The following is a 13,334-nucleotide window of genomic DNA, read 5'->3' as shown; positions in this document are numbered from 1 at the left end:
GAAAAATGGGTACACACACCATGCCAAGGACAGCAGAGAACTGGAGAATACAAAAACTGTAAGTCAGGCTGCTAAGGGCTGAGATGGAAGGGTACATGCTAATGCACAGAGCCCTCCTTCTACACTGGGACTACACACAGCCAGCTGTTAGCACAAACTGGTGAGGATCAGAAATTCAAGGTCATTCTCAGATACATACTGAGTTTTAAGTTGGCTCTGGCTACAGGAAAATCTAGGCTTTTTGTTTGGTTTTTGTTTGTTTGTTTGTTTGGGGGGGGGGTCAAGCCAATGTCAGGAAGCAATCTCTTTAAGTGAAACATTCTTATGTAAAACCACAGGACATACAACTCCCAGAATTTCTTTTACTGGTCTGCCTTCTGTTACAATGATTTCAACCAAGAACAGAGTAAGATCGAGGAAAAGAATTTATTTCCTTCTTCTGCATCTAGCAACAGGCTATGGGGGCATCCTCAACTGTTTTCAACTCCCCCAAACACCACTTTGCCTGTCTGTAAATCAACTTTATTGAAATCACTATTTTAAGATTTCTTCCAGTTTAAATTTGTATGCCTCTGTCAAAGAACCAAACTCACAACTTTCTTCTTAAAAAACAACTAATACCTTCACATAATCACTACTTGCTCTCAGGAAAAAACAAAACAAAAGGAAATGTAGAGAAATCCAGAGATTCAGAGAAATGGCCCCAAATGACAAGCTCTACAGATAAAATCTAGTCAAAGGTCTTAATAAAGCACATCAGCACTGCTGAGGTGGCTGAGCAGGTAAAGCGCCTGCTGCCAAGTCTTACAACCAGAGTTCAATACCTGGAACCCTCACAGTTGGAATGAAAGAACAGTTGTCCTCCGACCTCCACACATGCATCCTGGTACATATGCCACACCCAAAATAAATAAATGTAATAATAATAAATGTCTCCTGCCTACTGGTCTCCAAATCACTTTTTAAAAAAATTTAAAAAGCACATTAAATACAGATATCTTATGTGAAAAGAAAAAGTTTAAAAGGAACAATTTGAAAATCTGTTGAGTTGCAACAAAAAAAAAAAAAAAAAAAAAAAAAACAGCAAAGGCACCTCCTCCCCCCACCAACTCCTGGAGCCTCCTGACATCCTCCCAGTGGTAGCCAAGCATATTCTTGGTTAATGGGTCTCAGCAATGGATGATTGTATACCCACAGAAACATCCAGCAATACCTGAACACATTTCAGCCATCACAACTGGAAGCTACTGACATTGTTTGGTAGAGAAAAGGAGGATACAGCCCTCGTTATCATCTATCATTTAGCTCAAAATTATAGAAACTGAAAAACTCTAACAGCTGATGTGATCATGGTGACATTACAGTCCTGGAAGCTTAGAGCTGAGCCCAAGACATGAACACTATATGCACCATCCTATTCATCAGAGCAGAAGGTTAAAAAATAGGAAGTGTAATATGAGCTGAATTAGAAAGGAGAATCAAATGAGCAAACAGCAGCCAAAACAAGAAACAGAAAATAAATACTGGCTGAGCTTTTAGCAACCTTCCACTTCCTGTTTCTGGATGGCCTTGCTGCATTCCTGTCCTTGAATTCTCTACACAGCCAGGGAGCCATGGGGGTTTTCTATGGACTGCATAAACTGACCTCTGTTTCTTAAAACTAAAGGGCCCTGCCAACATACACCACCCACAGAAACTGCTCAAGCAGATAGAAGCAGCAAATCTGCGGTGTAGTATGGAATAGCTGAGTCCAAGCAAATCAGCAGAGAATTTGATGAAATTTGCTAACTGAAAAAACAACTGTGAAGTCATCAATGTGAATTCATCTATAATATAGACACAAGAACACCAGGCAGTGGCAGCACACTCCTTTAATCCCAGCCCTCAGGATGCAGAGGCAGGCGGATCTCTGTGAATTCTAGGCCAGCCTGGTCTTCTGAACAAGTGCCAAGACAGGCTCCAAAGCTACACAGAAAGACCCTGTCTCTAAAATCCAAAACAAATATATATACATATGAGAAAAGACAAATACGATGGAAAGCAGAAAAATAAACAAAATGTCTTAAACTTGCAAACAACAAACTCCAAACATATGTGTAAACATGATATGTGTAAAGAGTTCTCCTTTAAGACAAACTTCCCACAGCTATATCAAACACTTTTTTTGTTTATTTTAGATTTGCTTATTTTTTTATTTTATACATGAATGCTCTTTCTTCATGAATGCCTTTATGTAGATCCCACTACAGATGATTGTCAGCCACTATATGGTTGCTGGGAATTGAACTCCGGACCTGTGGAAGAGCTGCCAGTGTTCTTAACCTCTGAGCCATCTCTCCAGCCCCAAACCCTTCTTTTTGAACACAGTTAATTTCAAGAAAAAGTCTTGAAATAACTAGGTCAAAGAACTTATAAAACCATTAGAATTTTTCTAATCAAGTTTAATTATAGAATATAATAAGACATTTTTAATGAAACAATGATAAGAATAAAATTTCATAGTTTTACTTGAAGATTTAAAAGCCAAGCATGGTTGTTCACTCTAGAAGCTAAGGTAGAAGGGGTGTCTAGAGTTCAAGGCCACCCTGAACTACATAGTGAGTTCTAGGTCAGCTAGGGCTACAATGTGAGACTGTCTCAAAACAAACAAACAACAAACAAACAAACAAATATGGTAAAATACAGTTAAGCTAAAAATAGGGCAATTAAGTGGGGGGGGTCTATTAAGAGAATAAAGGCAATTTTGATATACTTTTTTTTAAAACCCATCAACAACTACAAAGAAAGTTCAGGTTTGTTCAAAGCACCTTCTCTGACTATAAATTATGTACTGTAATGTAACAAATACTATATGTTACCATCTGAACAATGAAGGTAGATATATATGTATGAAAATGTCAGGGTAAACCCCATTTATTTGTATGCTAACGAAAACATTGATTATAACAATAATGATAGCCAGGTGGTGGTGGTACATGCCTTTAATCCCAGTACTCAGGAGGCAGAGGCAGGCAGATCTCGGTGAGTTCAAGTCCAGCCCAGTCTATAAAGTGAGTTTCAGGACAGAAACCCTGTTTCAAAAAAAATGATTGTCTACTTGTGAGTTCACAGATCTGGGCTGGAGCGATGGTTAAAAGCACCAGTTGCTCTTACAAAAGACTCAGTTCAACTCTCAGCATCCGAATGGTGTTTGACACCTGTCTAACACTCCAGGGCCTTTTTTGACCACTGTGTGCACTTCACACATGTGGTACATAGACATACATGCAGGCAAAACACCCAGAAACATAAAACTAATTAAATCTTTTTTAAAAGTACTAAATGAAACTTAAACTTTTTTTTTTTTTTAAGACGGGTTCGATTTACATACATAGCCTTGGCTGCCCTCTGCCTCCCTGGTGCTGGGATTAAAGGCATGTGCCAATGCATCCAGCTATTTACCAACTACTAAATAAGCTCCTCTACAGTACATTTGTTTTCTGTGTTTAGGTATCTTTGTACACTAAATGCTATCTTTAAATCAATCAAAGAGTTACTACAACAAAAAGCTTTGTGCATCAACCTTTTTACAAATAAAGAACAGATGGGTGATACAAACAATATATTGTTAAGTTTCTATAGAATATTTTCTTAGTAATTACTTGGAACCACAAAATCAAAGTGGCGAGCTTGGGTTTTAACTCAGTAGTGCTGTTTTTCACTCTGTTCTAATCATCATAGAGGGAAGGGCAGATTAAGAAAAAAATATGTATATACTGTCTATTAAACTACCTTTGACCTTGACCACATCAACTGAAAGATTTCTGGGTCAGTGTCTCTCCTAGACAGCACACCATGGAATACAAATGGCCTGAGCCTACTGAGCTGTGTTATGCTGGTCACAACCCAACACTGTGGAGAAGCCAGCAAATTACCACACAACTCAGCACATTCACAAGAAGCAAAATGAAGCCAGAGCTCAATGTAGTTGCTGTTTCTTGAAGGAAACCAGACTAAATTTGGGATACTATTATATTAAATATGGATTCATCTACACTTATTTGATTGGTAGTTTGAGTGAAAACAATACTGAAACAACGATCTAATTTATATGATATTCTCAAAATCTATCCAAAACAGCAGTGCTTACTAACAAAGAATTATTGCACAAATAAAATCTCACTTTCACACTCAAAAGCTTTTAACTTTTTTTTTTTTTTTTAAAGACTGGTGGTAGTGGCTAGAGATTACTCAGGTCAGGAGCTGATATTCCTGAAGAACACCTGAGTCTGGTTCCCAGCAGATGACCCATAAGTACCTCCAACTCTGGCTCCAGGAGATCCAGAGCCTGTCACTATAGACACCTGCACTAATGAGCACAGCCACACACAAAACACATACATAGTTAAAAATGATAAAAATAAATATTTTCACTGGACATAGTAGTGTATTACTTTAATTCCAGCACTGAGAGACAGGAGAATCTCCCAGGTGGAGGCCAAGCCAGGGCAGGATCCTCTTTTTTTTTTTTTTTTTTTTAAATAGATTTATTTATGCAGTGTTCTGCCTGTATGCATGCCTGCAGGCCAGAAAAAGGTACCTGATCTTATTACAGATGGTTGTAAGCCATCCATGTGGTGGTTGTGAGTCAAACTCAAGACCTCTGGAAGAGCAGTCAGTGCTCTCAACCTCTGAGTCATCTCTCCAGCCCCTCTCTAACTTCTTAAATGAAGATGTTTATTAACAACTATCTGAGCATTGACAGTTTTTTGGGAGCAGTTCTGTGTAAATTATACCTAAAAATTCTCTTAGAGTCATTAACATGTGCAATTAGTAGGTATACTCTAGACTAATATAGAAAGAGAGAAAATGCTCTGGGCTGGCAAGATTGCTATGCAGCTAAAAGCTATTGCAGCACAGGCCTGACATATTTTATCTGGAAAAAAAAAGGTTCTTATAAATTGTACAGTGTAGTAATAAACTAGAGAGAATACTTCAGGCAGTAATATAAGTTCTAATACCAGATCACTGGAGCACTTTAATTATATATTCTAATGTTATAAAATGATGCCCCTCCTAAACATAGTTATGGTTATGTTCAAGACAAAGATGCTATCAGATGACCTTCTCTATCTGAATGTAGGGATGTCAAGATCAAAACAGCCACCTACAGTTTTCTTTTTTGTTCTCTCTTCTTTTCGACTGTGTGTGTGTGTGTGTGTTGCATGAATGTGTATGAGGGTGAGATCACCCTCATGAGCCAACATAGAAGCCAGAGACTAACATGAGGATGTCTTTCTCAATCTTCTACCTTATTTTCTGAGACAGGGTATTTCAGTGAACTGGAAGTTCACCATTTCAGCTACAATAGTCAGTGAGTAAGCAAGCCCCTAACAGCCACCTGAGTCATATCATCCCCAGCCCCCACCTACAAAGTTACATCAGGTGAAATTGTCACTTATCAGATATGTTGTCAGTGTAAAATGTTTTAAACAAACACTATTACAGAAATATAAAAAGTGTGTGTGTGTGTGTGTGTGTGTGTGTGTGTGTGTGTGTGTGTGTGTGTTAAACAGGAACACCATAACCACTCAAGAACATCTACTCAGTTTAGATTCTAGTCAAGGATACAAAGTGTGGTGGGCTGAATGAGCATGGCCCTTATCGGCTCACAGTTTGAATCTTTGGTCCCCAGTTGATGGAACTGTTTGGGAAGGATTAGAGAAGGTGTGGTCTTGTTAGAGAAGGTGTGTCACTGGAGGCGGGCTTTGAGGATTCAAAGAACTAGAGCCATTCCCAATGTGCCCTCTCTGCCTGTTGGCAGTGGATGTGAGTTTTCAGCTGTCCCTTCTGTTTAGCAGTTCTGAACCATCTTCCCAGTATGGTCCATTACTAATAGAGGGCCTGGGTAGTGAGTATTTTACACTCTTTTCTACATTCATAACTTTCAATCTTCCCATCTCTGCCACCTGAGTGCTGGGATTACAGGCATGTACTAGTGCGCCCAGCCAAATAATTTTTTCTTTTTAAGTTTTTCTGGCCTACATGGTGAGTTGCCTGCCAGCTTATGTTATAGAGTGAGACTATCTAAAAAGAACAACGACAACAACAAAATTTAATTCTCCTAACAATTAGTGATCAGTGCCAGGTATAATAATACCTACAATTCTAGCACTTACAGGTGGAGGTAGACTAAAGAGTTCAAAACTAGCCAAAAGTTCCAAGTGGTGGTACACATCTGTAATCTCAGCATTTGGGAAGTGGAGGCAAGAGATAAGGACTTCAAAGCCATCCTCAATGGTCAAGTTTTAGGCCATCCTAGGCTACACAAGACTGTCTTAAATGAGCAGAGCAATACCAGCCTGGGCCACACATAGAGACTGTTTCAATGGACAAAATACAGTAAGTGGTCACTACAGCAGATCATGTTGTCTTTTGGAATATCATTTCACTTTGGAGTGCCCACAAATTATTCTGTAAAGGCTTAAAAATGCATTATAGAGCTGGGCAGTGGTGGTGCACACCTTTAATCCCAGCACTCAGGAGGCAGAGGCAGGCAAGATCTCTGTGAATTCGAAGCCAGCTTGGTCCAGAGAGTGTTTGAGGACAGCCAGGGCTATACAGAGAAACCCTGACTTTTGTGTGTGTGTGTGTGGGGGGGTAAGATAAGGGGATATACTATAGATACCAAAGAGAAAATTCCAATGATTTAAAATAGTGAGTGTAAGAAAAAAAATGTATTATTCAAAACCTCATAACTTGTGGTTATTTTTTAATATAATTTTCAGAAAGGAAGGAAATCTAACTCTTTTGTTGTTGTTTTGAGACAGGATTTCTCTGGATTGTTTTGGAGTCTGTCCTGGAACTAGCTCTGTAGACCAGGCTGGCCTCAAACTCACAGAGATCCGCCTGCCTGTGCCTCCCAAGTGCTGGGATTGGAGGCGTGGATCACCAACGCCTGGCTGAAATCATTTAACTCTTGAAAGCTATATCAAATACTAAAAAGTAGATCAAGTGGCTGGGCATGGTGGTGTCTGCACTAGGGAAGCTAGGACAGGAAGACTAGTGGAAGCTCAAGAGCAGTCTACTATACACAGCAAGACAAACAATAAAAAAGACAAATAGATTCAACCCTAAATTACTAGCACAAAACATCAGTTCACCAATACAGCTTCAACTAAAAACCTGACACGTCATACAATAACTCATTCTTTAGTACCAAAATACTGTCTTTCAGTCCTTTTAAATTACATTTCTAAAAACATTTCTGGCAAAGCAAATTATTGTAACAACTTATTCATGGTATTAACAATGAAAAAAAAATGCCACTCTTGAATAAAGGAAAAAGAATCATGGTCTCTGATAAACTTTCTAATTTACATTAAAACCTGTATGTAGAGCCAGTGAGTCAATTCAGCAAGCAAAAGCAATTACTTTGCAAACCTGATGACATGAGTTCAATTCCAGGAACCCATGATAGGAGGAAGAAAACTGCCAAAAATTGTTCTTACCACCATGTACACTTGCACTCAAACACACTGCACATACAGATAAATATACGCACAACAGTAATTTTAAAAATTTAAATCTACACGTAACCTCAAGAGCCTGTCACACTTTTAAGATTTTTTTTTTCTGTGTGTGCGTGTGTTTGAAGATGCTGGAGGAGGTCAGAAGGAGGCATCAGATTACCTGGAGCCAGACTTATAGGAAGTTATGAGCCACCTTAGAATGAGCTCTAATAACCAAATTCTATAGTCCTCTTCAAAAGCAGCAAGCACTCAACTATTTAGCCATCTCTCCAGCTCCACACAAGACCTTTTAGTTATGGATTTACATGCTAATAATTCAATAAACTTCCTCTCCTGTTTTGAGACAGGACCTTGTTACACAGCTCTGACTGGTCCGATACTCACTCCATATCCCCAGGCAAACCCCAAATACACAATCTATCTGCCTCACCTTCTTAGGGCTGGGATTATAGGCACGCACCAGCCAAAGAATAGTGATTTATATACTAGTTCCATAGCCTAGGTTATCTTTTCACAATAATGTTAAATATGTACTTGCTATGTAAACCAGGCTGGCCTCAAACTCAGGTGCCTGTTTATTTTTAAAACAATACAGGAGGTTAAAGACAGAACTTCGGGCATGCCGGGAAGTGTCTGACCACTAAGCCATCTCCCTAGCCCTCTAGAGCACCCACTTTTGTCTCCTTAGGTACAAGCAAACAATGTCTTCACATTACTAACTTCAGCCTCCCCAGATGGGACAAGCAATCCTTCATTGGCTACTACTGTTAGAAACACAGTAGGTTCTGGATTAAATACATACTGGCTCAGTGGTAGAGTATTGTCTAGCTTGTATCAGGCCCTCAGTTAAATTCCCCAGACCACCATCCTCCACAAAATTAAAAAGTACTTCATTTTTTATTTTGTCCAGTATTATTACTTCTACTCTTTCCATACTAGCCTTTGGCTACCATATTCACATCCTATCCATCTGCTTTTAACTTTCAACCTTGCCAATAAGTCATTATCCCAGGTACCCAGGTACAAAAACTTGGTGTTAACTTTGACACATTACCATTTTTAATAATAAGAATAGGGGCTAGAGAGATAGGTCAGTGGTTAAGAGAACTGGCTGCTCTTCCATAGGACCTGGGTTCAATTCCCAGCATCCATACAGCAGCTCACACCTGTCCATAATTCCAGTTCCAAGGCTTCTGACACTTTCACACAGACATACATGAGGCAAAACACCAATGAACATAAAATAGAAATAATAAGAATGATGAAAACAGGGTGACACATTGAATTCTTTTATAATAAAACAAAAAAAATTTTTTTTGAGACGGTCTCATTTTAGATCAAGCTCTGTCTCTGCCTTCTGGGTGCTGAGATTAAAGTTGTACACTATCACACTTCACCCACACTGAATAATATGTCAAAGACACTATTCTAAATGATTTGCGTATTTGAACTCATAAAATACTAGGTACCCTTATAATCCCTTGGTATTTTATAAATACCAAGCCCAACATATAACTTAACCAGGGTCACACAGGAAATAAACAGTCAAATTTCAAATACACAATGGCTCCAGGGTTCCCACTTACAACAACTCCAAAGAAAACTCTTAGAATCAAGTCCTTGGCCAAGCTGTAGTGGTCCACGCTTTTAATCCCAGCATTTGGGAGGCAGAAGCAGGCCCATCTTGGTGAGTTCGAGGCCAGCCTGATCCACAAATTGAGTTCCAGGGCAGCCAGGACTATTACACGAAGTGTGCTCATGGAGAAAGTGTATGAGTGTGTGTGTGTGTGTGTGTGTGCATGTGTGTGAAGAATCAAGTACTTTAAGTTCATGAAATTAGGACTCACATTCTCAAGGCCCTCAGAGCCCAATAGGTACTCAAAAGCACTTACTCACTGAACCTGTTTCAACTGCTTCTCATCCACTGACTTCAAGGCCAACTTCCCAGCATGACATTTCATATTTGAGTTTATTGATAGACCCTATAAACTATAACCAATCAACTAAACTGATAAAACTTTTCTGCCAGATTTCACATAACCCAGTCTCTTTCAATTAAAGATTTTTGTTCCTATTACTTCTCAATTAGAGTCATAAAATTACAAACTTAGAAGGCATCTCTTTCACAAACTCACGAAACAGCAGCTGGTGTTCATTTCTGTAATCCCAGCATTTGAGTTTGAGTGAAGAGGAGGATTGCAAATCTGAGGGTAGCCTGAACTAAACAGAGACCCTACATATGTGCATGTTGGCACACCTCTTTAATCCCAACACCCAGGAGGCAGAAGCAGGCCAATCTCTGTGAGGTTGAGGAGCAGCCTGATCTACATAATGAGTTCCTGGACAGCCAGGGTTGTGCAGTTAGGTCCTGTATCACAAAAAGAAAGAGGAAAACCCAAATAACTTTACTCTTCCGATTTTTGCTCTAGCATCTATTTCATTCACAGACTTCCCATTTTCCAGTTGTCTGCTCTTTTCCAACTTCACAGGTCCAAATCATGTCCATCCTTCAAAACCTCTTCCTAGCCCATCTTCATGACTTCTTCCTTATTACAGGTCGAAGAAAGGGGTCATGGCTGCCCCCTGGGCCATGCTTAACACAGTAATCCCATAAAGCAAAGCCATGTGGATTTCTCCCTGAAAACTGTTAACCTTTCCCCTAAGTTTTACTATTTCAATAAGCACTATATGAAAAGCACCTGCATATAAATCAACACACCTTCAAGAGCTGCTCAAGCTCATCTTTAACAGTGAGCATGTGAAACTAAGATGGCCCCAAATCACCTGCTTCCTCCACTCAGGAACAACTCTGGAGCTGGAATAGTGGCTCAGCGGCGAAGAGGATCCACTACTCTTCCAGGGGACCCAGGTTCAATCACTAGCAACCACATGACAGCTCACCCACCACCCTCTAGTTTCAAGAGAAGACCTGATGCCTTCCTTCTGGTCTCTCTGGGCATCAGGTATGCATATGGCACACGGACATATATGCAGCAAAACACCTATACACATAAAAATTTTAACTGGTTTTTAAAAATTAAAAAAGAGGGAAACAAAGAAGTCCAAATGCAGAACTCAGATACAACTCGCCCAACAGCTATCAATTCCTGGGATCATCTTTTTGCATGCTATCATCTATCATCACTTCCTTTGAAACTCCCTTTCTTATGACTAGTTTACACTTTCTATTCTTCCCTTTGCCCAAACTATGTGGTATAGGACACTGCTTATCTTTTATCTATGTGTATTGTCAGTGAAACTATAGCTTGATACTTCTCATCCAGTTTACACTAATCAGCCCTTTCTATAGAAGTCACATCTACTATACCTGGCTCTTGAGGGTATGAGGATATCGTCTTCTTCTTTTCTCCCTTCTCTAGTCTGTCCTCCTCTTAAAAAGTACTCTCAAAAATGGTCAACAACACCACAGAGGAACAAAAGAATTCTCTTGGCTTCAGGGAAAAGATTAATACTATTTATTTTCCTCCTTTTTTGCTGCTGTGTGGCTTGAACTTGGGCCTCAGTCATGCTGTGTGGACTGTCCCTGATTTACAGAGCTCTATACTTAATTTTTCCCATTGCACCCTTTTTTATACTGTTAGTTACATTACTAGAACAGTAGCTCATGTATGTATAAAGACAAATTAACAAAGTATGTGCTCAAAATTTTGTATTTATTAAGAGTTTAGAGTCACTGTACCATCAAGATGGCTGGGTAAGTAAAGGCACTTGCCTCCAAGCCTGATGGTGAGTTCAATACCTGGAACCCACATGGTTAAAGGAGAGAAGTGATTCTCCGAGTTGTCTTCTGAGCTCTGCATATATGCGCCTGCACACATACACTTACATACAAAATTAATGTAATTTTAAAATAGTTTAGAGACAGCTCTTCTAAAAACTATTTAAGATGGAGTAAGTTCCAGACTACCTGGAGCATCTCTGCATATGCGTACACACAACTGCGGCTCAAAGAAAAACTCATTCATATCCACATGGAAACCCTAACCATACCCACCCATCTACAGCCCCGCCAGCCATCTCAGAATCCTGTGTGTCCTACTCAGATACATAGAACAGGGTGGTTTGGCAAAGCCCTTCATTTTTAGTTTAGGGAAAATACTCTGCTGAAAGTAGAGAGATGTTAAAAAGGGCTCACAGTTCGCCATTCTGACACTGCTCACTGCCTGATTAATAAAACACATACCGAATATGCCACGATCTCTCAAGATGCAGTACCTATTTCCCAATTCCTCAGGGCACAACTCGTTCCCGTCGTTAACAACCGGTTTATCCTCCCACCTCCTGAACCTGTGCTCATACCTGCCTTCATCCTTCCCTCCCTAAGGGTACCACCCCTTGTTCCACAGTCCCTCCGTCCTGTCCCAGGACAGCAGCCAGACTAGCCTGGGTCCCTAAGACCCCTCCTCGCTCTCTGCCACCGCCCCCAGACGCTGCCAGCCAGGCTGGAGAGCCGAGCCGGGCGGGGGGAGGGGTGTGCCTCGCCTCCCGTGACTGGCCCAGATGGCAGCAAATTCCGCCCCCACTCGCGGGCACCCCTCCAGCCCTCGCCCCCCGAGGGCTGCCCGTCCGCCTCGCACCTCGCCCCGACCCCACCCCACCTCCGGCCTCGCTCACGCCCTTCGCCGGCCCCGGACACACTCACCGTGCTGGGTGAAGACGTTGAAGCCGGTGTCTGCGGTACGCCCCGCCGGGTCCCGCCTGCGGCCCGAGGGCCTGGCTGCGCTGCTGCCCCGGATCCCGCGCGGCTGCGGCTGCTGGAGCCCGGGAGCCTCCCCGACGCGGCCCACCTGCTGCCCCATCCCGCCGCTCGCGTACTCCCGCGCCCCCGCCGACCCCTGCTCACATTCCTCCTCGGCTCCGGCCTCGGAGCTCCTGGCGCCGCTCCGGCCTCTCCGGCTCAAGCCCAGGCGCCCCGGGCCCGAGTAGCCGGCGGCTCCGCACGCGGACTCCTTAACAGCCGCCGCTGCGCTACCTCCCAGCGACTCACAGACTCTCCTTCTCCCTCCCCCTCCGGCGGCTCCGCGCCCCAGCCGCCGCCGCCATCTTTAAACCACCGAGCACAGGGCGAGTGTGGGACAGAGCGTCTCCCGCTCACCCCCCACCCCCGCCCGGGCACCTCCGCTACTCGGAGGGCGGAGCTCCAGGTAGCCCCGCCCCGCGCCGCGCCCCACTGGGTGGAGACAAGGGTCCACGGATCCACCGAAGCTTTGCAGATGGGGGGCCTCGAGTGTTTCACCGAGCCCGGCCTCCGGGTCCCAACCTACCAGTGCAAACAAACGTTCGTCCACGTTCGGCTCCACACACCACCCCTCTAGAGGGAGTGTGGGCCCCCCAAATCTTTCTGTCCCACCTCTACCTGTCAAGTCAGAGGAGACTGAGACCCCACCACGTGCGCAGTTCAGCAGCAAACAGCTGAGGCTCATGAATCCCTGTGCTTCGCTGCCATTCAATTGTGGAGCCCTTCACTCACACTTAGCAGCAGGCCTAGAGTGAAGTTTGAAATGGTACAAAATTCCTGGGGTGATGGTAAAGTGCAGGGTTAACTTAATTTTAATTTGGGGGATTATTTCTTGATGTTAAATTCCACTCGCCTAGGTTGTGTGGGCTTTACAGTGTTATTGGCAAAACAGCTGTAGCCCAATTCCTCGTGCTACCACGAACGGCTCTTGAACTCTTCTATCATCTACCTAACCGCATGTGTTTCTGTTTGCTTTAAAACGCTTGACAGTAAATCTAATCTCCCCATGGACAGGTTTTCCTCACTGTGCACGAGGTCAGGCCCTCCTTGGTTGACAGGGAAAA

The 13,334-nt window shown here is 42.4% G+C and overlaps 1 protein-coding gene across 7 annotated transcripts in view; it reads right to left on the bottom strand.

Moving 5' to 3' along the window:
• The window catches only part of Abl2 (ABL proto-oncogene 2, non-receptor tyrosine kinase), an 87,676-nt gene extending 75,065 nt beyond the window's left edge, over nt 1-12,611 (bottom strand). For 4 of the 7 annotated variants that reach the window (XM_051186012.1, XM_051186013.1, XM_051186016.1 and 1 more), the window contains exon 1: nt 12,175-12,611. In XM_051186012.1, the coding sequence (XP_051041969.1) occupies nt 12,175-12,331 (157 nt within the window). In that variant the 5' untranslated portion in view covers nt 12,332-12,611. The remainder of the gene's footprint in view (nt 1-12,174) is intronic. The other 3 variants (XM_051186018.1, XM_051186019.1, XM_051186022.1) reach the window with 1 other exon arrangement.
• Between the last annotated feature and the right edge of the window lie 723 nt (nt 12,612-13,334).

Source organism: Phodopus roborovskii, unplaced genomic scaffold (assembly GCF_943737965.1).
Source record: "Phodopus roborovskii unplaced genomic scaffold, PHOROB, whole genome shotgun sequence".
Lineage (NCBI taxonomy): Eukaryota > Metazoa > Chordata > Mammalia > Rodentia > Cricetidae > Phodopus > Phodopus roborovskii.
This window is presented reverse-complemented; position numbering and strand designations above follow the sequence as displayed.